General features: G+C 41.9%; 1 protein-coding gene across 1 annotated transcript in view; it reads left to right on the top strand.

Annotated features, from left to right (window-relative positions):
* PCCA (propionyl-CoA carboxylase subunit alpha) overlaps nucleotides 1-25,038 on the top strand; it is a 1,085,625-nt gene that overhangs the window by 343,439 nt on the left and 717,148 nt on the right. Inside the window, 1 exon segment of the mRNA XM_030201346.1 lies at nucleotides 19,402-19,533. Within this exon segment, the coding sequence (XP_030057206.1) occupies nucleotides 19,402-19,533 (132 nt within the window).

Below are 25,038 nucleotides of genomic sequence, written 5' to 3'. Positions count from 1 at the left end.
AAGGAAGGAGATGCACACGGATGGAGTGGAAGGGAGAGAGGAGAAATGATGGTCATGGATGGAGAGAAGGGAAGACAGAGGAAGTAGATGCACATGGATGGAGGGGAGGGGTGTGAGGAGAAATGCTGGATATGGATGGAGGGCAAATTGCTGAATTTAAGGGCTGGATTGGAACACTTTGAGGGCAGATGTTGAAACTGGAGAAAGGATAGGGACAGGGCTACAGATGGTAGACAGAACGCACAAGGACACAGAAGGATAGTGGACATGGTGAGAGAAAAAATATCAAATGGAAAGAAGACACTGCATAAAACAGAAGACACTGGGATCAAAGCTAATAGAAAAACTAAATGCTCAGACAGCAAAGGTAGAAAACATATTTTTATTCAGAATTTATTAATTGGAATATGTCAGCTTTTGGAAATGTGCATCTGTGATATTTTGCATGCAAGTTTCAATCCAAATTTTCTAGTATTGTTGCAAGCTGAGTCTGACTTCTTGAGGTAACTTTCCAGTTCAGTATTTTGCCTTCATATCTGTTGTGTCATGTGTTTTTCATGCGTGATCAAGATGCAGTATTGTGCTAGTGTGTAGTATTTGCAGCCCTTTTTGGGGTTTTTTTTTTGTTTGTTTCACTAGGTTGTGTAATGGTGTTTTAGAGCCTGGTGTACTTATAGTGCTGCCTTTCCACGCATAAGGTTGTAGCTGATTTTTTTGTCTACATTTTTATTAATTTATAATCAGTCTTCAGGGTTCTTGTTTTGGGCCTACGGACTTGTGTACTATTTTCAATGCTACATTTTTATATGCTCCATGGCTAGTAAAATGGATGTGGCTACTATGGGGCGGAACCATAGATAGTGACCCCGCCCTTAAGGTTGGCACGGTATGAGTACCGGCACCTTTTTTCCTACAAAAAAAGCACTGCCAACCACCATGGCTTAACTTAGCCCGGTTACAGTGCTTCTCATTGCTTCCTTCAGCCAGATCCCAGCGGTACAATGGTTTACTTCAGCCAGGTCTCATCAATCCAGTACTCTCCAGTCACACACTGAGCTTCTGCTCTTCCTCTCATGGTCCTCTGTATCGGGACCTCTGGCTAGTTCCTTACAGCCAATTCCTTTTCCTAAGCCAATTCCTTTTCCTAAGGTGTCTTTCTTCAGGGTCTCTGTATCTGGACCTCCCTTCTCCTGGGCCTCCACATTCTGCTCTGTTTCAGGGCTTTTAACTTCTACTGTGAAGCCACTCCTTCCTGCCAGGCATCTTCACTTTCTCATAATGCACTAATCCTGCCATAGTAACTCTAGTTCAGCCTCTGACCTGCAGAGTTAACACCACCTGCTATAAAGGTGGCTGTACTGCAACTCTCCACAGGGAATATCTCTAGGGACGTCCACACTATGTCCCTCATTGCCTTACACAAGAATGAAGCTCAATTCCTGGAATCGCACATGAGTACACTTGCCTCACAGATAAATAATTTGCATAGTATTTTGAACGGTTACAATCTTCTTTGAACTGTCAACATTTTTTTGAATTTGCAATTTCAATCTGTGTTGAAACATATTGGACATCTATGGACACTGAAGCAGATTTAGCAGGCAGAGAAGGACATAGGGGTGCGGTAATGGTTGGAAATGAGTGTATTGCATGAAGGGGAGGTTTATTCTTCCACTGTGAAACACTTAACTCTGAGCACCAATCATTAATATTTTATTATCTTTTTAAGTGTGAGTATATGAAAGGTTTCTTTATTTTGTTTAGTTAAAATTTAATGCCAAGAAGTGCAGAGTGATGCAGTTGGGGTGGGGGTGCAGAAATCCAATGGAGATGTACCAGATAGGAGGGGAGAGATTCAGGGACATAGCCAGACCTCAAGGAGGGGGGGGAGAGGCACATTTTGGTCGCTGCCCCACCGCTGTCCCCCCCCCCCGTCCCCCCTCTGCCGCCACCTCCTTGTTCCCCCTCCACTGCCGCCGATGTAACATCTTGGCTGCTTGAAGCACTGCTGGTGTGGGTCCCCACCAGTTGAAGACTTCAGCACTGGTCTGCGGTGGTGCCGCCTTATTGCCTGCCCTGTTCTCTCTTCCCCTCACAGCGGGCACACCAGCCAACCAAGGACCCAGAGCAAATTTGGAGGGACCAAGGCCCAAGTGGCCCCACCTAGCTACGCCACTGGAGAGATTGATAAATATAGCTCAGCTTAGGGTGATGGTGTCTGAGGATCTCCATGTGACGAAATAATGGGAAAAAGCTGTGGCCATGGCCAGAAGGATGCTAGGCTGCAGAAGAAAGGAGGTATTGATGCCCCTGTACAAGTCACTGGTGGTGCCCCACTTGGAGTATTGTGTTCAGTTTTGGAGGCAGTATCTTGCTAAGGAAGTAAAAATACTTGGAGGTTCAGAGAAAAGTGACAAAAATGCTATTGGGTTTGCGATATGACGTATGAGAAGAGACTTGATGACCTGAACATGTATACCCTGGAAGAAAGAGACGGGGGTGATATGATATAGATGTTCAAATATTTGAAAGTTATTAATCTACAAACAAAGCTTTTCCAGGGATGGGAAGGAGGTAGAAATAGAGGACATGAATTGAGGTTGCAGGGGGGCCAACTCAGGAATAACGTCAGGAAGTACTTTTTCACGGAGAGTGTGGTAGATACCTGGAAAGCCCTCCCGCGGGAGATGGTGGAGATGAAAAAGGTAATTCGAACATGTGTGGGATAAACACAAAGAAATCCTGTATAGAACGAATGAATCCAAACAAGCTTAGCAGTGATTAGATTGCAACATCAGTAATTGGGAAGCAAAGCCAGTGATGGGCAGACTTCTGCGGTCTGTGCCTTTATCATAGTTGGACAGATTTGTATGGGCTGGAATGGAGTTTTGATGACAGCTTCAGAAGTTGGAGAACAAGGACAGTGCTGGGAAGACTTCTATGGTATATGCCCTTAAAATGGCAAGGACAAATCTGTAAGGTATGATGTGATACTTCATTCTACTACAAACTTCTACAAATCATTTCTATAGCGCTACCAGTCGTACGCAGCGCTTCTATGAGTTTATCTTGAGCAGATTGCATAGACCGTATAGGTTTTTTATCTGCCATCATCTACTGTGTTTTCTTAGCAATATATATTCAGCATGTACAGTCCTATATTGTATTTCTTGTAAGTCTGTATTTATGGTAATTTGGTAAATTTCAAGCACCATTTCCATATTTGTTCCATAACTCCTGAGCCCACCCTATCTCTAGAGACTGAATACAAGTATCTTTTGTATCTCTGTAAGCCAATATGCCAAATAGGTAAATTTATTTCTGAAGTATTGACACAATGCCTTCATAATTTATGGGGCCATAGACTTTCCTGATTGTTCTTGTTTAGCTCATGATGGTATCTGATTAGCAAATATGTTAAAGAATTGTGAATTCTCCACTTGTATTTGATTTGTTCAAAGGAGGGAAAAAGCTCCTTTATTCAACTTCAGCAACTGACCAATATTTTTGCATTCCCTTTCTTTCTACACACAAATGTAGGACTTTACTGGGCCTGAGATATAACATCTTTTTTACTTTAGAGGGGTGGGGGAAGGAGCCATATTGTGTGCCTTTTTGTCCTGTCTTCCTCTAATACTTCCCCTCCATTCATAAGGAAGTAAGAATTTTGCGTTATTCTCCAATTTTAAGTTATGTAGCTTAATTGTGTAAAGAATTCCATTGAAGTATGAAGAATACTAGCTATCCAACAATTTTGGTGGCCAAATGTTTTTACTGGTTAGTATATATTTGATTTGTCTCTCATCATTGATGCTGTTTCTTGTTTCTAGTAATGTTTGTATAATTAAGTTTAGGTTTCTTTAGCCTCCAGATAAATTTAGCTATTTCGTTCAAATATATTCCTTTAGGAAATGTTTCTATGGAATATCATATTTTTAGTAACAGCTGTCTTTATTAAAGCAATTCTGTCAAATAGAAAGACCACTGCATCTTAATACCGCATGTATAGATTAATTTTATTAAGCTTGTCTTGAATGTAACTTTTACATATAACTATAGGATTTCCACTAATGCATAAACCTAGGTACTTAAGTTACCTTTCGCTTACACCAGAGGAGCCTTTTTCTGTCACCATCTTCTTTTTTGTGATTTAGTCTTAAAGTATCTGAGTTTTCAAATTTGATTTTCAGAGTGGAAAGTCTTCTAAAATGAGTCTGCAGTTCAGTATTCTTTACCGGGTTCTTATCTTCCTGCCCCATAAACAGCAATATATTGTCTGTGAGCAAGTTTTGTAAAGCACTCTGTGCTCTGCTTTTACATTTTCTCTTTAGATTTCCTTACGTTTATAGAGTGCTAAGACAATACAGAATAGTGAGAACAGGGAGAAATCCTGTTACATCCTTTGGTGTACTAAACATTTTGTCTAGGGCGTCAAGAGAGCTCTGAGCGTTTGGGGAGGAATCATTCTTCTTTTTAAAAAAATGCCTCATTCTAAAAGGAAGGGGAAGATAAGGTTAGTTCCTCAGCCTTCCTTGACGTCTTCCCCGGCCCAAGCGTCTCTTGAGCGGTACTTCTCCGGTTTTTCCAGGTCCCAGAGGGAGGAGGATCCCATAGCGGGAGTTCCCGGAGAAGCGCGATCCCCGCTGGGAGAAGAAACCTCCCTTTCACCACCATCTACGCTGCTGATTCCTCCGTGTCCAGCATCGACGGCGTCCCTGGAGGGAAACCCCGCCAATCCCGGAAGTGTATCGGAAGGGGCAACCAGCGAGGACCCGGGCATGCAAAAATCGACTCTGAAGCCTGAAGGAACTTGGTTTCCTTCAGTGAAAAACCCGGAGGTAACACTGGAAACGATTGGGGTGATGTTGGACAGGATGAATACTACACTGCAAAAAACTTCAGGTGACGTGGTAAATTTAAATGCCAAGTTTGAAGAGCTAAAAGCAACTGTCGAATCTGTTTAAAGAGAACTTAACAAAGCAATTGTCTAATCTTGGAAAAGAAGTAGAATCGTTTAAAGAGTTTAAGGTTATGTTTGTCAAAGATAATACGGATATGAGAAGAAAAATTGAACAATTAGAGAACTATAACAGACGGCTTAACCTCCGTCTGTTAAATTTTCCTAAACTATCGGGGGTAACCCCGATAGATACATTTAGAAGATACCTGAATGAGATTCTCAAAATTCCCCTGGATGCTATTCCTCCGGTGAACAAAATTTACTTTATTCCTAAACCAAAAGGGGAATTGCGAGGAACGGAAAACATTACTCCTGACTTACAAAACATCTCTGACATATTGGAACAATCTTCAGAAATAATACTTGATAGAGCTACATTGTTAATTTCTCTTGTATTTGAACAGGATTATAATAACATATTAAGATTATATTTTCGCAATGTTAAGGCTCAATTTTGTGGATCTAAGGTCTGGATTTATCCAGACGTGACTAAACAAACACAACAAAAAAGAAAAGCATTTCTTGCTTTGAAGCAGAAGACAGTTGATATTGGTGGCTCTTTCTTGGCATATCTATCTAAGTGTGTAGTTAAGTTAGGTCAAAACAAATATACTTTCTTTTCACCGGAACAACTGAAATTGTTTCTGGAAATGAAGCAGTTGAAGTAATATAATAACCTGGAGTATAAGACAGCTTTTGCTTAATAATATTGTTTATTTTCTTTGAAACTTCTCTGACTCTATCATTCCCCCCTCATTATTGGGGTCTAAGAAAGGTTAAACTATTTTCTGTTTTAAAGTATAACGTATTTTTCGGACTATAAGACGCACCGGACCATAAGACGCACCTAGGTTTTAGAGGAGGGAAATAGGAAAATTTTTTTTTTCCTTTTTCCCTCCTCTAAAACCTAGGTGCTCCGGTGCGTCTTGTCCGAATCCCTCCCTCCGAGTTCAGGATCGCCCTCCCCCCTGGCCCTGTCAGCACTTCTCCCTACTCACGTCACGCGATCTTCCCTGGTGGTCTAGTGACGTTGGGGCAGGAAAGAGCCCCCTCTTTCCTGCCCAGCGCGCTGCTCTCCGTCCTCCTGTATGCATTGCTGCCTGACGGTCTCAGCGAGATTCAAAATGGCCGCCGAGAATTGAAGTCTCGGCGGCCATTTTGAATCTCGCTGAGACCGTCAGGCAGCATACAGGAGGACAGAGAGCAGCGTGCTGGGCAGCAAAGAGGGGGCTCTTTCCTGCCCCGACGTCACTAGACCACCAGGGAAGATCGCGTGAGTGGTGACAGGGCCGGGGGGGAGGGCGATCCGGAACTCGGAGGGAGGGCGATCCGGAACTCGGAGGGAGGGAGGTAGGGAGGGAAATCTCTACCTTCGGACTATAAGACACACCCCCCATTTTCCTCCCAAATTTGGGGGGAAAAAAGTGCTTCTTATAGTCCGAAAAATACGGTAGTTAATTGGTAACTTTCTTGTCCATTGTAAGATTTCTCTTTTTTGATGTTTTTCTTCTTTGGTATGAAAATGGTAAAACATTGGATGAGAATGTTATGATGTATATTATTTGCCTGTGTTTCTATGCAAGGATTACCTTGTTAAATGTATAATAAAATTATAAATAAATAAAAAAATGTGTCTATTACCTGAGCTTCTAGCTGTGCAGAGAACAATTTCACCCACTTTATAAATATTTCTTTAAATTTATGTCGCTAAACCCCAAACAAATCCAAGTTTTTTTTGTTTTGTTTTAACTGCTAAAGCATTTCTCCCCTTTGTTATATCCAGTGGGGTGGTTTGAAGTTAAATAAGCATTTGGTCTAGCTTTTAATATTCTAAGTGATCTGTTAAATTTTAACATTAACAATGTAACTTCAGCTTGGGTTCAAAGCGGATCCCAGTATTCAAGAAGCTGAACATTTCCAGGAATTACAAGCAATAATTAGCAAAGATTTGTACATATTAAAAAAAAGTCTTAGATAAACTAATCCATACTAGTTATTAGATTGCAAAACAAATTTTTGGAATAAATGAGTTTTTATATATTTCTGGAATTGAAAATAACAAAGTAGTAGGTACAAATATGAATGTCTTTACTAAGATGAGCTGCTTGGAAAGAAAGAAGACTTTTTTCATAATTTTTAGAGAAGGGAAAGTAAATCGGGCTGTTGATCTGGCAGCCCTAGATTTTTGAGAGAACAAAATGACCTAAAAAATACAATTGGGCTAACCCATAAATTACTTTATAAGTGACACAATTGAATTTAAATTGGACTGTAGCATAGACTGGAAACCAATGACTTTATAAAATACTGAGACATTGTCAAACTTTTTCAAGGAATATGTCAAGTGGAGTGTGGTATTCTGGATGGTCTGTGCCACTCTAATAGTTGTTTTGGGGATTCCAGGTAGACAACATTACAATAATCTAACATACTCAGAACAGGGATTGCACTGTCAAATGAAAGTGGTCTTGATCAAAGTATTTGCATACCCGCCGAAGATTACACATAGTGAAGAAAGTGTGTTAGTGTATTTACATGGGATTCAATGGATAGTTTAGAATCTAGCAGGATACCTAACACTTTTTATAGATGAAGAGAACTGATACTGAGTCTGATAAATTCTGATAATTTTTTTCCCTTTTCTGGAGCTGTGCAACTGATCAGTAAAAACGTAGTTTTTTCTGCATTTAGCTTAAGCTTGTGTACTTCATCCAAGAATCTAGAGTATTAATAACATTGTGAAGTAAGACTGAATAAGATGCAACCGTCAAAATGATAGGGACCATGATTGTTATGTCGTCAGCATAAATATAAAAATAAACCTCCAGTTTCTCCAGAGTATAACCTAGCAAATACATATAGACATTAAAAAGGAGAGGGGACAGGGGAGAACCCTGTGGGAAACTGCTAGGGCTGTGCCACTTTTCCAAAATATTTCCGTCTAACTTCATAATGTCGCAATTTCAAGAAACCTGAGAAGCATTTATATACCTTCTTGGTAACTCCCACACTTTCCAGTATGTGCAATAGAATTTAGTGATCCACCAAATCAAATGCACTTGATAGGTCAACCTGCAGCACCAAGGCCTTCTTACCTTCACCCAGTAATTTGTGGATATTATCTATTAATGAACCAATAACGGTCTCGAAGGTTGACCTAAGCCCTGGTATTCAGCCAGGCCTCAACAAATTTTCTTAGGTTCTAGGAACCAGACTCAGAACAACTGGAATTATTTATGCACATTTATAAATCACACATTCATAATGTGCTCAATGAGATATACATCACACTATTTATTACAATAGCAGGGAAGGAGTGGATAATGTGCTCTTCTCCATTGCCCACCCACCTTCAGCGTATCTGGCAAAGGAGAGTGGCTTTAGGCTGTGGATACTGAGGCAATGGGAGAGAGACTAAACCTGTAGCTGTTAGGGTGGATGGGTGGTGCACTCATCTTTCTACCCCCATCCCCAAGAGACTTCAGCCTTAGCCTTTCTCCCTCACCCACCTGCTTGCAGCAGTTGCAGATTTTAACCCCTCCCCATTGCTTGTCCACTCCCTCCCAGAAGCCTAGGTGTCACAACCCATCCCCTAGCAGTACTCAATACATCTTACATCCCCCTCCCCCAAACAGGAGCCTCACAATCCCTCTTCCCCCCCACAATCCAGAGTAGCCTCTCTCAGCTCTTTTCTTTTTCCCCTCCCCTCAAAAAAACACCCAAAAAAACCCAGGCTTTAAAATTTTAAATTGATTCCACCAACAGGGCTGCTGGAGAATCTCACCTCAGCAAGAATGCTCCTTATGGGCCACTTCTGCTCCCCCCCCCCCCCCCCACTAGTTCTGCCTGCATTCTTGCTCCTAGTGCAGACACACACACATCCCCCATGACGCTCTGCCTCCCCCTGCACCCCTCCTCCCTGAGATCTCTCTCAAACTTCCCTTCAACCCACACAGCTCAGTCACCACTCCAAACTCTCCCAACAGCATATGTCCTCATCATATCTTTTTCTCGGTGGCCTGTGCAGCTGTCTTCCAGTGGCCATCTCCTGCATCTTGGCTAGTGATTGGAAAACAGGATACTGGGCTAGATGGACCATTGGTCTGACCCAGTATGGCTACTCTTATGTCCTATAACTGAATCCTTTCATACATCTCAGCCTTTCTCTCTCTCTCTTCCACCTGCACATCTCCCCAGCTCCTATACCTGAGCACAGACAATTGACTCTCTCTTCCTGCTGCCCCCCCCACCACTACCACAGCAGGATCATGCACCCAACTCCCTCTCCACATTACCCATATGGTACGCAGGTATGCAAGTCTATCCCTCTTCTTTACCCCCACTGCAGCATACAGGCAGGCACCCAATGCTCTCTCTCGCCCCAGCCTTTTTGGCCCTTTTCCCTTCCGCTAGCTTCTTTCCTCTTTTCCTACCTCTCTTCCATTCATCTCCATCCAGCCTCTTTCCTATTTTAGACTTCCCTTCCCATTTTCTTATTTATCCCTCTTTCCTTTCCCTGTCACCTTTGGTTTCCTTTCCTTCTTTTCCAAACTTTCCTCCCACCAGCATAGTGGCTAACTCTTGACTACTGAGACTGCAGTAGCTTACTCTTTCCCCACTGGCAGTGGCGTAGGAAGGGGGGGGGTGGGGCGTTCCGCCCCGGGTGCATGCTGCTGGGGGGGGTGTTGTCTCCGCTTGTTCACTGCTCTCTCTGCCCTGGAACAGGTTACTTCCTGTTCCGGGGCAGAGAGAGCAGGGGAACCAACGGAGCCGACGCAGCTCCCAGCGACTGCACTCGGGGCGGAGCGGTCCTCCCGCCCACCCCCCTTGGTAAGACTGCGCTCCAGGGGGGGTGCATTCACGCTCCGGGGGGGGGTGCGCCGTGCTGCACCCGGGGGGGGGGGCGCAGCGGCGAACCGTCCCGTGTGTCAGCTGCCCTCGCTACGCTTCTGCCCACTGGCAATAGCACTTTTCCTTTCTTTTTCTTCTCTTTACCAGCAGTGATAGTCTACTCAGCTCTGTCTCTTTCCAAGCCTAATTCCTCTTGCAGTGGCCTACAAGCTCTTATACATAGCAAATTTGTTAACATGATTCTCATGAGCTGGTTGCCTTCTGTGGCCTTATTTAGTGTTGTGTGTAAAGCCTGTATGAAGTATAAATTTTATATCATAATCCTTGGGACATGCCTAAGAAATTCAGAAGTGGAATGAAAATCATAATTGAGAGGCATCTAGCCTTTCCATACTGTGTTTAGTAATGCTTGTAAGGATTTTCTATTGTGAAAGTATGCTTTCATTGTTTTGATGGTTTTGTCAATTGACTAATTGAAGTGATTTTAGAAGGCTTGTGTGGCATTTGTACACGAACATTTCTTATGTCTAAATAGCAGATTTAAAAGCTGTTTCTTACAGGTGTAGATCCATAGCATGAAGTTTCAAAAGGGAGCATTGTGGTCTTGGTTTCAGCAGGATCAAAAGCATGCACGTATTTCTGACTTTGCAGTTGCAATGCATGCATGCTTAAAATTTTTTTTTTTGATGGTGGCATTTATACCTTCTCCAAGCTTCACTGCTTATTTGAACTAAGAGTTTGCATGAGTGATTAAGTGGGCAATTGTGTTTACTAGTAAAACTATCTCATGTCCAATAATATGATTTTTTTTTTTAGTGTGCCTCCATAATTGGCTCTTCCTGGATGTCTAGTTTTGTGGTGCCATTCTTTTTGAATATGTTCGTTTGTAAAATGTCTATTCTGCTGTATATGGTACAAACTGCATATGTATTTCCCATGTCCTTATGCATATTTTACAGAAGGCTTCGTGTTCCGGGAGTCTTATGCAAAATGCTTGGGAAATTGAACATATCCAGATGTGATAATTTTTCTATGCAAAATTGGCCTTCACATGTGTCAAATGTACTATTATTTAATGTGGACATGGCATACCATAGATACAACACTGCATTGATGAAAAAGGTTAAAGCTATGCAAAGTACATTGTAGACAGGTGAAAACTACTTCAAAATAGCTTTATTGAACAATTCAATGAAACTGGAAATGTTCTGAAAATTTATCAACTTGGTTTGTTGCTTGTTTTCAGAGGAATCAGTTTTCAAATCCACCTTGGAATTTTGTAAAATCTAAACCAGATTTTGTTGACTTGATGGATGTGCTTTGAATTTTTGAAACAGAATTTGAAACCTAGTTAAAGCTAGATTGTTTTCAGAAGCATAATTGGAAAAATATCTGAAAGTTCATTTGATGTTGATTTGTCAAGTGAGCTCTTCTGTCATGTTTTAACAGATCAATTCTGTCTCAGGGTAGAATTTATTTTTTATGGTTCAACAATTTTATTGATAGATCAACAAAGTAATCAGACATTGAGGTCCATATACAACAAATTGACAACCATACCCTCTGAAGTTGTACATGGTGATCTCGCCTCAACTAAATGATAACACTTCTCTCTGCCCCCTAAACAAATCCCATAACCCTACCCCCTCTCCCACATTACAACTGTTAACAATAGTTGCATGATAACCCCGCATAGTTATTACAACAAAACAAACCCAGAATACCGAAGGAACCAGAAACAGACAAAGGAAAACAGGTCAATTAAGTCCAACATCCAAGGAAAGATTTCATAATATCCTACCTCTACCCAACTCGCCCTAGCACCCACCCAAACCAGAGAGATAAACCTACAGAGAATAAGAACCCCTCATCTAGACTACTTTAGGAAAATCCCCATCTCCACCCCCACCCTGTTCCATGTAAGAAACCCCTCAGCACTAGTAATGTGAATGAGAGGGAATGTACCCCTTCTCTGAAACTCAGCCCTCAGACTTTAACAAGAACCTGATAAAGCCCCAAGTTGGTTAAGAATATTACTACGGGCCTGATGTGCCAAACTAAAAATATATCATTCCCAAGTTAAATAAAAGTGGCGGCGTATTTTAAAGTTAGTTTGGGAATCCTGACGGTCTAAAATGAGTAACACATGAAATCTGTTGCGCCATTGCCAGTATGAAGGAGCCTCTGGTTGAGTTCATTTTGCTAGGATACATTTCTTACTGACAAGATATGCTTTATGGATCATAGAATTTTGGTGGACAGTCCAGACCCTCAAAGGGGCAACATAGCCCAAAAGGACATTATCTGGCAGCATTTGTACCTTCTGTTTCATTATTTTCTCCAAAAACCGAGGCACTTTAATCCAAAAGATTTAATTGGTGGACAAGCCCAGGTAGTATGGTAAAAAGTATTTGGGGAACTATTACATCTTTCACACTGAGGAGAATCCACAACACCCATTATACACAACCTTGACCTCGAACAAATAGGCCCTGTAAATCACTCTAGTCTGGCACTCTCTGAGCTCCGCTCCACGTGCCCATCTCTGAATCCATCTCAAACATCTCAACAAATCTTGAGATGTGACCAGATTCTGGAAATCCGTTGACCACCTACGTGCAACTACACAGAGGTCCTTCTGAGGACAACACTGCAATAATCTCTTATGAAGCAGGGAAATCAATATAGGATCATTCGCTGCCATCTCAAAAAAACTCATGAAACTTAGGGGACAACTTAGGCCTTGGGCAGTGCTGCTATATAATGGGCCACCTGTTTATATGCAAGTCTATCCACCCAATCTAAGGCACACAACGGCAACGATTCTAGGGCCTTGATGGTACCTCCTGGCTCCAAAATGTTTTGTATAGAGTTAAGTTCTCTATCCACCCAGAACAACAAACGGGGATTCTCTGTTCCCAGGAGAAAATCTCCATTCCCTCATATGGGCAACAGTCTACTATAGCAGGGGTCAAAGGACCAAAGTTTTGCCATATCACGCCACAGAACCACTAAGGGACGCACTAGAACACTTGAACGGAGATACACTGGCAGCTCCGTCGGCACTGCTTGTAAGAGTGTAAATGCAAGGGATGACATAAAGCCGCTTCCATTTGTACTGAAGTGTAATGCTCCGTTCCGAAAAGCCAGTCCCCCAGAAGATGCAGCAAACATACCATCATAATATCCGGAACATCTAAACTGCCTCTACTCCAGTTCCCTACCAAGCTAGAAAAGCGAATCTGCGGCCTTTTTTCACCCAACAGAATCTTGAAATTATACTCAAGCTCTTGCATCCCTTTTACAATGGTAGGGTCTGCAAGAAATATAGCTATTTAGGAAAAATGATCGTGTTAAACAAAGATATATGTCCCAATAACGATACCAGGAGTCCCTCCCATCTCCCAAGAAGCTCCCAAGTAGAGGCAAACAATTTGGCAATATTTACTTGGTACAATTTCGTAGGATTCCCAGTGAACTGAATCCCTAGGTAGGTGAAGGATGTCCCCGCTCTCTTAAATGGACAATTTAATTGTTCCCATTTCCTTTCTGACAAATGAATAGTAAGGTCCTCAGATTTGTCTAAGTTAAGACGGAAACCTGAGAAATCTCCAAACTCAGCAAAGATTTCTAGTACTGCTGGCAGAGACGTTTGAGGCTTACACAGAAGCACCAAGAGGTCATCTGCAAAAGCAAATATCTTGAATTGTTCAGTGCCTATCCTGACTCCTCTCGCGTCCTCTGCCCCCACTATATCCCGGATCAAAGGATCGATGGCCAAAACAAAAAGGAGCAGAGAAAGGGGACATCCCTGTCTCGTACCTCTTGCGATTCCAAATGTTTCTGATGACCATTCACCCACACCACTACAGGATTGTGATAGAACGCTTATCGCCCTCTTTAAAAAACCAGCAATACCATATGCACCTAAAGTTGTGAACATAAAATTCCAATGAATATGATCAAATGCTTTTTCCGCATAAAAGCTGATAAGTAACGAAGGTGTAGAATGATGCTATAATGTCTCCATTGATGCCAAAATCTGTCTCATATTTTGTGCCCCTGATCGTTCCCTCACAAAACTCACCCGAGGGGCTACCACTGAATCTGGCAAAACCCGAGCAAGTCGATTGGCCATAATTTTTGCAAACGATTTTGTTTCAAAGGGAAGCAAAGAGGCCCATATGACTCTGCCTTAAGGGGGGGGGTCCCTTCCTGGTTTTAACACCACCACAATCTGGGCTTTTCGCAAGGTCTCTGGAAATTCACCTCCTTGGCGAAAATGATTAAACACCACCGACAGACAAGCAGCAATTTACGATACTAAAATTTTGTAAAATTCTGAAGAAAGGCCATCCACTCCTGGAGACTTATGTAAAGGACTATCTCGAATATACCACCTAACTTCATCTTCTGAGATATCAACATTGAGGAGATCCTGCTGGGCTCCTGTGATCTTGGGGAGATTCTGTCCCGAGAGATACATCTCGCTGTCTAAACCCAGATCCTCTGGAGAGAAATATAAATACTTATATTTTTTAAACACTTCATTGATACCTTCTGTTGTACGATGGTAGATTCCCTCTGCATCCGTTAATTGGATACAAACCACGTTCCCCTACTTGTTTCACCAGCCTTGCCAGCATCTTTCCCTGCTTATTAGCATATTTGTGTAACTGAAATCGATGATATACCTATGACTTCTGCGTTTTAGAGTGGATCAAGTGGTTCAAAGTAGCTTGCGATGCTAGTAAACGTTTCTTAACTGGGTTTGGAGTGGATCCAAAAAGTTGCCTATCTCTCCGAGCTTGGGCTTTCAAACGAAGTAATTCTGCATCCCTCACTCTTTGTATAGTAAGATATAATAGAACCTCTCATCACCACTTTAGCTGCTTCCCAGAAAAGTATTGGATCTGTCTGAAAACTCTCCCTATTAAACTCTGCATAATCCTGTCACTGAAAGTGTATATAGGAGTAAAACTGAGTGTCGTAATACAACTCTCTAGGAAACCTCCAGCGAGCCCGGATCTTCCGATCAGTATCCCAAGAAGTGGAGACCCAGATCAATGCATGATCTGACACCTGGGTAGGACCAACTCTGCTTGAAGTAGGGATGCAGAGCAACTTGTCGATACCAAAAAAAATAATCTATACGTGATTGTGTGTCGTGAGCTGTAGAAAGATGTGTATAATCTCTTTCGCCCGGGTGAAACAGACGCCAAGAATCCAGGAAATCTAATGAGGAACACAACCATGGCACCCCCTTAGCACAATTCACAGGTCTCACCCTAGAGGGTCCAGTACTATCCACCAAAGGATCAAACACTGAATTAAAGTCTCCCCCCATGATAATTGGAATCTGATCAAAGGAGTGTATGTATTTAAGTATAGTTTGAAAGAAACCCCTGTCATACTGATTAGGCGCATATACATTGACTAACAGGGCTTATGATTGAAATAAATCTATAGGATTATATAGCGACCCATGGGATCCACAATTATACACTTCTTTTCAATGTGCAGACCTTTACGGAATAAGATAATGACTCAACACCGTGCGGGCCTATCTGGAGGCCACTGGATGTCAGTGCTATGACAGTTTTTACCGTCTGGCAGACGTAGTCTATGGAACTCACAAACCCAATATTGTACAGAGGACTATAACTGATTACTTCAAGTAAGCCTATCGTCAGTTAATGGAGACTGTATACTGTACGTATAATAAACAGTACTATACATATGTTTATCAGATGTCAAGCTTCTTTGGGTCACAATGGTTAAGTGCATGCTCCGGTTAACTGCATGCATTTCTTTGGTCGCAGACCCTTGCACTTAAGCGGATTGCACTGTGTGTGTGTATGTATGTGTGTGTGTGTGTGTGTATATATATATATATATATATATATATATATATATATTGTGAAGAATAAGGTGCTGTCCTATCCTGGGTAGGCCACTAGGTGGCGATGTTCCCATAGAAATGGGGGAAAATGTCCAGGATGGGTCACTAGAGGGAGCCAGTAGGGGAATGTCCAGGTGGAGGTTGCTGGGACCAAGGAGAGTCCTGGGCTGGAAGCAGGTGTAGGTGGTTGTGGGCTGGGTCCTGCCTGGAATTAGGGGGAAGAGCCTAAAGGGGTGGAGAAGCTAATTAACCACCTTATACCTGCCTGTGTGGTGAAAGAAAGAGAAAAGGAGCTGGAGACCTGGCAGCGGGAGGAAGAAGATCCCCTTGAAGGTACTGGCTGAACTCTGTGGACTTTTGAAGCTCTCTGCTGAAATGGTGACAGCTGCACTACTCTCAAAGAAAAGTAAATGCTTGTGTTTGGCTGTTTGAACTGTGAAAGTTTGAGGAACTGCTTTAAATGTTTGAATTGAAGAAGAAATGTTTAAGTTAATGAAGGAATAAGCCATGAAGATTATGTTAAATGGCAACTAATAAAACCTTTAGTTATAAGAAGCCCGGTGTTGGTGAACATTTGTGGAAGGTGAAGAGGAGGCAGAGAACTCCCCTGTGTTTGAGGCAGAGTCCTGGTGAATTACTGAGAAGTGTAGAGCCCAACCGTGACTCTGTGTGAATGAAGCTAAGCAGGGTCAGCCCTGGCCAGAGCCTGGAAGGGTGACCAGCTCACAATATAGCAGAGTTCTGTCTCCTCGGACCCACCCGATGCGCTCTCTCCACTCTCAGCGAGCCATGTAAATTGTTAAGCTGCAGAGCCTGGGGCATCCAGGGTTCGAGAAAACTCAACCTCTGAGTCTATCTGCTCAGGTAGGCCAATGAGTCTTAAGTTGTTACGATGTGAACAATTCTAACTTTAATTCCAGCTCTTTTAGTTTTTTCTGCAAAGCCCCTGCTGCTTCAACAGTCTCCGCCATGTGGTCTTCAATATCCCTTATTCTCTGTTGCATATGATCAAGATCCAGGTGAAAATCATCAAATCTTTCATGCGTGGACTCCGCTCTGTCATACAAGGATTGCAATTTCTTGTCCAGAGCTGCTTCCACTGCAGCAGTGACTTCTGCGGAGTTCTCTGCCGTTCATTCGGAGCACACATTAGAGCAGGGTGAGGTGTGCACATCCGCCATTTTGGAATCAAGATTCCTGCCTCTGTCCTTTTCTATTTTTCTGCAGTTTAGTTGCCATCTCACTTTTCTCGGGAAATTCGCCACTACATCACTCAGCGGCAATGTGTAAAGTGATTCACAGAAATTCTAATGCCATTAAAGGCACATCAAAGCTTGCTTAAGGAGTAAGTTGAAGAGGAAGTGCGGGAGCTCCTCTTCTCAGTGACCTCACTCCTGCATGGTACCACGTCTCAGGGTAGACATATTTTTAGGGTACAATTGCCTGTAAACATACAAGCAGTAATAGGGGAGTTTTTGGAAAAAAAATAAAAGGTCGAAGTCAGAATTGGAACATTTAGCTCATTATGTCCATAAAAAGTACATTTTAGAGCCATTTTCAAACCGGAGAAATATCTGGATTTCCCTTTTGAAAATGGTTCAAGGATAGATGTACAGATGTATAAAAAGAAGAGTCATTTTCCAAACTGACATGTCCAACTTATAAATGACAAAAAACCAGGCTCAAGAACATCTGGCATCAGTTTGAGAGAAATGGCCATACAGATGTCTCTGCAGATCAGAGGGGCAGCCTAGTGGTCAGTGCAGTGAACTTTAAACAATGGTGCCCAGGTACAATTCCCACCATAACTCCTTTATTATATATTGTGAGCCCTCCAGGAACAGAATAAAGCATAACTGTACACCATAATTGCTTTCTACCCTACATGTTTCACCTACATTTAGGTACAGTAGGTAATTTGATAGTTTTGGAGGGCTCACAATTTCCACCACAAATGTATTAGATAGAGTGCGATTTGGATCTGGATCCCCTTGTTCAGTCCACTCACTGACCTAGGCTACTGCCCATTATAAACTGAATGCTGTCATACAGTCTGGTATTGCCTTTAAGTTTTGCTTCTTAGGGGGGTGGGAGGGGACAGCATCAACTGGGGGATTAAGAAGGGGTCGTGCCTTAATCCCTCCAGTGGTCAGCTGCTCAATTAGAGCATCTTTTTGTTGCTTGGACATGATTGAATCAGGTTTAAATACAAATGTACTTCTTTTTAGACTTGAATGTGTCTTCTTGTTCCATTATCACTGAAAGACGTCCTAATTTTGCGCCTGCCCTAGTCCTGCGCAAAAATGCCCACAACACGTCCCCTTGCTATTTGGACAAATTCTGTGGAAAACTTCTAAATTCTGCCTTTTTGAAAATCATGATTTAGATGTTTTTGGCAGATGGACTTGGTGGTTCCCAAACTGTTTCTTCTGGCACATGCCACCGCTGCTGTATGCAGCATCTCTCCCCAGCCTCCTCATCTCTCTGTGGTATAGCATCTTTCTCTCTCATCCCCGTAGTCCTACATCTCCCTTTACCTCCTGCTGCTGTAAAAACATAGCAAATTAACATACAGTACCTGACAGTAGCCCTGGAATCGTCAATCTGCGATATCCCACTTCGCTGGGCATATGAAATAGAGAGAGTGGGAACAGTAAAAGGTAGGCTGTGAGAGAAAATAAAAGGGAGATGTAGCACCATTTGGTGGGGGAGGGAAGGGAAAGGGAGAGATGCTATACTTGGGGAGGGGGGACTGGTATGCAGGATGGGGAGGCTACCCAGAATCCTTAGGCACAGTTTACATAGTTTGGGGGTCGTAGGGAGCTCAGATTAGTGGCGGAACATGAATTTTCTCCCCTCCTCTCAGGGAGAAAGCTAATCAATACCCATCTCCTGACATGCATGCCCTTTCCCACACATGCACACATACATATATACATGAAAGTCTCAGAGCCACAGCATGGGGCTGTAGGAATGGGGGAAGATTCCCCTTCCCCAAAGCAAAATCCCCTGCTGTTTCATTGAAATTAAAGGTTTAATGTGTCCCTCGGACCAAAGAGTTTGGGGATCCCATGCTTTAAATGTATGTGAATTGTATACATATTTAACAAGATTGATACTGCAACTGCTTTTAAATACTTATATAGTGCTTCAAGTTGTACACAGTACTTATACAGATGTATAGAAGAGAAGCCCTGCTCAATGGAGCTTGGTGTACTTAATCGCACTGAAGACTGATGTAAAGTAAGGAGGAACACATGGATCCTGAAGTGTAGCCAGCACGTGAGGCAGCATTTTCTATCACTTGTCTCTTTTGCCCAAAAACAGATGGCTGGAATCTGATATGTGTTTAACATGTTAGCTCACTTGATAGAATTTGTAGTTTTTCTATAGCTGTTTAGGTACTATATCATTTAGTATTAGTATGGAAAAGTAAGAACTCATAGTTAATACCACTAAGGAGACAGCGAAGGTGACTCAATAAAGCGATGATGCTGTATTGATATGGAAGATTTATTGGTCAACAACAACAACTTGACATGGCCGTGTATCAGCCCACTGGCCTGCTTCAGGAGTCCTTCTATGTTGTGTGGATGGGCCGATCAGTATTGCTTGCTGTAATGAAGTTTGTCAAGTTAATTCCTAATATGTGTTTGTCACAAAGTTAAAACATTAATTTTCTCTACAGGCAGCAGCAGATGTCACCTTCATTGGACCTGACATGCATGCTATTCATGCCATGGGAGATAAGATTGAAAGCAAATTGTTAGCCAAGAATGCAAAGGTCAACACTATCCCTGGCTTTGATGGGGTAGTCAAGGTGAGAAAATTTCCATGTTTTCAATCCAAAATACATTACATGGTAGAATTTGTTTCTAAATTGATAAATACAATTTGATTATCATTTAAAAAATTTATTTATGAAGCTTTTTCTTTTACTAATCATTTCTGTAGTGCTACTAGACGTACGCAGCACTGTACACATTATGCACAGGTAATTTCTCTATCCTTAGTGGGCTCACAATCTAAGTGGGGTTTTTTTTCTTTTGTATCTGGAGCAATGGAGGGTTAAATAACTTGCCCAGGGTCACAAGGAGCTTCAGTGGCATTTTATTTGTTTAATTTATTTATTCAGACTTGCTATACCGCCTTTGCTAATGCATCAAAGTGGTGTACAAATGTAAAAATAAATTGTATAACACACAGAAATAGAACTACAATTTAAATAGGAAAGAACAAAAGTAAGGAACAGACAAAACAAACCAATAGAAAACACTTTGTTCAAGTTCTGGAAAAGTATTCTTGGGGGAGAGAATTCCAAAGGGTGGCTGCTGCAAAATAGAATGCTCCATGTTGTGTAGATTCTAGAATGGCTTGTTTTGAGTTTGGGAGAACAAGACGATGGTCTTTAAGCGAACAAGAGGAACAGGATGAGCCAAACAGGCCAGCAATCTTCCACTCTTGTTAGCATGTTTGTATAATTGGTATTTATGTTTCAATCATTTTTATTGATAAGCAGCAAGTCAGACACCATTTCAATCTGGTCATTTCACAAAAACATCATGTCAAACTTGTTCAAATAATACAGTCAACAAGTCATTGTAATTTTCTTTAGTCCCAATTTCCCAGCCCACCAACTTGTCCCATTGTAGCTTATTCCTATTACAATAAAGTATACTATTCCTATGTCAAACTCCCTATCCCACCCACCCCCTCCCGATCTACCCCATTCCCTAGTTCCCCTTTTCTTTCCTTTCAGAAAACATATAGTCACTCCACCAGTGGTTGGTTTAACAGTTATCTATTCAGAAGGCGACTTCGCACTGCTGGCGTTAAAGTGTCCAAAAACAAACTCCAGCAGTTCATCCAACTCTCTCCCTTTTTTGAAGAAAAATGTTTTATGTTCATCCTCTCCATTCGAATTAAGTGAATCATTCGCAGTCTCCACCCCTGCAGAGTAGGGTATCTGTTTGTAATCCATTCAGCCAGGATGCATTGTTTTGCTGTTATAATAGATTATAATTGGTATTTTAAACAAATGAGTGATTTTTTTTTTTGTGTATTTTGATGTATCAATTCATTCAAGGTTTGCTGCAGTTCTAGAAGCTGAGTTTTGACCTGAGCACTATGATTGGTCTCATAGAGGTGCCTCAGTGTTCTAACCTCTCTTATCCAAAGAAAGAATTCCCTCTCCCTTGGCTTCTTCTGGTGACTAGCATAGGCTATAATCTCGCCTTGCAACACTGCTTTAGCACAAAACAGGATCATCTACATGCTGCAGCATTCGCTGTTTTGTACATCTGTCATTTCTGCATGAGAAAATTTTTTAAAAATCTCCCATCCCCATATGAATGGACCACAAACCTCCACTGGAAGGCTCGGGGAGGTGCGTTCTAAACGTAAAAATATAATCAATCTTGGAGATAGAGTGTGCACAAGACGAATGCGTGCAATCCTGATCTATCGGATGTAAAGTGCGCCACTCATTCGCCATATCCAGAATTTCACACATCAATGGAATACCCCTAGCCACATGGCGAGATCTTCCACATGATTTGTATAGCTCTAGATTACCCACTTCATTGAAATCTCCACCTACCAAATAGGGAATCCCTTTGAAACTCTGGAGATTCTGGATAGTTTGCCTATAGAAAATGTAACTATTCGGTGCATACACATTGCATAAAAGCAAGGGGTGACCCTCAGTAGTTAAGTGCACCAACAGTAGTCATTCAGCATCATCATGAATAACTGTGTGTGCAATAATTTAGATACCTTTCCTGATTAATATTATAACTCCTGCCTTTTTGTCCCAGGCAGGAGACTCAAAATAGGAGCCTACTCACCAGCGACAAAGTTTCTGATGTTCTTTAGCATCTAATTGTGTTTCTTTTAAAAGAGTAATAGACACCTTTTTGTGATTAAAAGCTTGCAAGAATTTTTGTTGTTTAATTAGTGAGGAAATGCCACAGACATTCTAGGTCACTATAGTTAAAGGCACTACGTGACACCATGTACCAGAGTGTACTTTTAATAGGAAAACTGCTCTAAATGAGCAATAGGGACATCCCAGCTGTATCCCCATTGCTCTACCCAGCTTATTAAGAACAGAATATCCACCCACCAACTATATCAGGGACCCCAGCTTTTACTCCCCCCCCCACCCTGTATCCACTTCACCCTCCTCTTCCCCACCTCCCTCCCCAAACTCCTCCCCAATCCTAATGAGCACTATAGGTGTTCAACTTCTGTGCCTCCACTTGTAACCCCCAGAGTATAGATAACAGATAGCCATGTAGCTGCCCAGTCTGTACATTTAAAGAAAAAGAAAAAACCCACTAGTAAATTAGTGCCTCATTCAAATTTCAAGCCCTTCGATGGAGGAGTAGCCTAGTGGTTAGTGCAGTGGACTTTGATCCTGGGGAACTGGATTTGATTCCCACTACAGCTCCTTGTGACTCTGGGCAAGTCACTTAACCCTGTGTGTCTTTAACTTTAGTTCCTTGCTGCTGTATCTGCTCTGCCTAGCTTCAGTTCCTTACTGTTTGTTGCTGTTTTGCTCATGGTCAGTTCTAGTTTCCCTCTTGCTGTTTCAGCCCAGTGTGTCTTTAACTTTAGTTCCCTGCTGCTGTATCTGCTCTGCCTAGCTCCAGTTCCTTATTGTTTCCCTGATCTGTCTGTTTTCTGCTATAGTTCCCTGCCTGCTTGTTCCACCCTGGTTGTCCTTAGCTTTAGCCCTTCCCCATTCGTGTCTGCCTTGCCTGAGTACTCCAGTTTGTGGTTCCAGCCAAGCCAAGTCTGCTCCAGCTTGTGGTTCCAGTCCAGTCAAGCCAAGTCTGCTCCAGCTTGTGGTTCCAGTCCAGCCAAGCCAAGTCTGCTCCAGCTTGTGGTTCCAGTCAAGCCAAGTCCGCTTCAGCTTGTGGTTCCAGTCCAGCCAAGCCAAGTCTGCTCCCGCTTTTGGTTCCATACCAGCCAAGCCAAGTCTGTTCTAGTGTGTGGTTCCTGACCAGTCTGTTGGTGTTTGTCCTCGCTTCCCTGTTGGGTGGTCTTCCTGCAGTTGCCGGGCTCTGGCAGCAGCCCAAGGGCTCACTACTCCAGATCGCTTGCAGCCACGTGACAGCAGGCCTGGGTAGTTCTAGGTATAACCCTCCAGGTGGCTGCAGGGTTAACCCCAGGTGGGAGCTGGAGATAGTGCATACGTGACAGTGGTTATAGCTGATATTCAGTAGCATTACCTGGTTAAGGCAATTCTTCGATGCCAACCAGCATATCTAATCCTATTGACATAGTTTCAGATACATTCTGGTCCTCTTTCTCTATACCCTTGCACGATAGAGTTAAATCCTTTCTTTCAAAATATTCCTTCTTGTAGTGTACCTTGGACCCCTGTCCTTGTCACTTACTAAAGAGCACTCCCAGCTCCTTTGTTGACCTCCTTCAAACACATATCTCTTATCTCGTGGTCTTTTTCTTGAGAAGAAGTGTTCCATTATACTAACCCCTAAACCTAAGAACACTTTGGTCTCTACAAGTGATGTAACAAATTACAGACCAGTTGGATCTATTCCACTTTTGATCAAGGTGACGGAGAGTATAGTAGCAGCTCAAATAACGGACTACTTATCTTCCTTTTCCTTCCTGGATAAATCTCAGTCAGGTTTATGATCCTGTTATAGTACTGAAACAGTCCTATCTACCTGAACTTTAGAGAAGAAGCCAGCTTGAGTAATATGTTTTTAGTGATGCAGTTTGACATGTCCAGCACTTTCGAAGTAGTAGATCATGATCTACACCATAGACCAGTTATAAAGTGGCTTGATATAACACGGTAAAGCTTGGACCCCAGAATTTTCATGTGTTTCAGGAGCTAGCTAATTATTTCTGATCTAGTTCTTCAATTTGGTGCAAGGCAGTACTGGCTTGAGGAAATCACCATAACTGAATGTCTGAAAAAACTAACACTTACCAGTGTTTTTGATCTAGCAGGAAGAGCATGGGATATAATAACACTATCTACAATTGAAAAATGCTGGGAGAGAGAGTTACATGAAGCATTTGCCCCAGAAACAGGGGAACTAGAAGTTGAGTCTGACTCCGAAGAGAAGACTGAAGCTCTGTGTCAAGAACTGTTTTTGCAGTGTGGTATTGAGGACACTATGGAAAGGATTCATATCGATGATGAGTGCCCTACATATGATCATATAAATGACCAGACAATTGCTGCGAATGATTTAAGTCGTCATGCACTTACTGAAAATCAATGTCAGGACAGCAGTGATGAAGATAACTCTCCACCTCCACCAACAAAAGTTACATTGGCTTTAATGGCAATGGATACTGTTCTTCAATGGCTGCAATCTGAAAATGTGGACATGATTCATATTCTTCATTTGAAATCAATTATTGAAATTGCAAAACGAAAGAAATGAGAAATGTCAAAACAGTCAACTCGGGACTCATTTACTTAAGAAGGATGTTAATTTTAGCCTGTGTTTTCTGTTTTGGCACCACATTCACTTTTAATGTGTGGATATGATGTTTAATAAAGTCCATTTGATTTTTCAATGAAATGTGTAGCTCTTTTATTGAACTGGAGTGCAGACTTACAATGCGGTGTTAAACTTTGGACCCTATATTCTGCAATCAATAATAATAAAGCTTTATTTCTAACCCACATATCTAAAACATTCTAAGCGGGGAACACAAGAAACATACAAAATGTGTAACAATGCAAACAAAACAACACTAATTCAGAGTCATCCACTTTATTAAAACAAAATCAATAATCAACTGACCCGTATGCCTGAACAAATATATAGGTCTTTAAATCTTTCTTGAACTGAGCAATAGTTTGCACAGAGCAAAGCTCAACAGAAAGAGTGTTCCACAACTTGGGCAGACTGGATGGACTGTGCAGGTCTTTTTCTGCTGTCATCTACTATGTTACTAACTTGGGACCTATAACATAAAAAATAGAGGATCTGTACTCTTCTAAATTAAGCTGCCAAAATGATGAAACCTCAAAAAGTAGTTGAGATGATCTCAAGGAGCGCAGAGGTTGATAACACCTTAGAGTGGAACTGAGAATTGGAGAAACATTACCATTCAAAACTTTAAAAACGGGAGTTAAAATTTTAAACTCAATATGGTACCTAATAGAAAGCCAATGCAGGGACTTCAAAACGGGAGTAGTATGATTGTAATGTGACCTCCCTGTGATAACTGTTGCTATAGAGTTTAGTACTACTTGTAATGCTCTCAAAGAGCTTCTTGTAATGCTGATAAGAAGGCCATTACAATAATCCAGCAAAGGACAGATTACTAA

The sequence above is a fragment of the Microcaecilia unicolor genome, chromosome 4, assembly GCF_901765095.1.
Source record: "Microcaecilia unicolor chromosome 4, aMicUni1.1, whole genome shotgun sequence".
In the NCBI taxonomy this organism is placed as follows: Eukaryota; Metazoa; Chordata; class Amphibia; order Gymnophiona; family Siphonopidae; genus Microcaecilia; species Microcaecilia unicolor.
The sequence above is the reverse complement of the archived record's forward strand: the minus strand, read 5'-3'. Positions and strand labels throughout refer to the sequence as shown.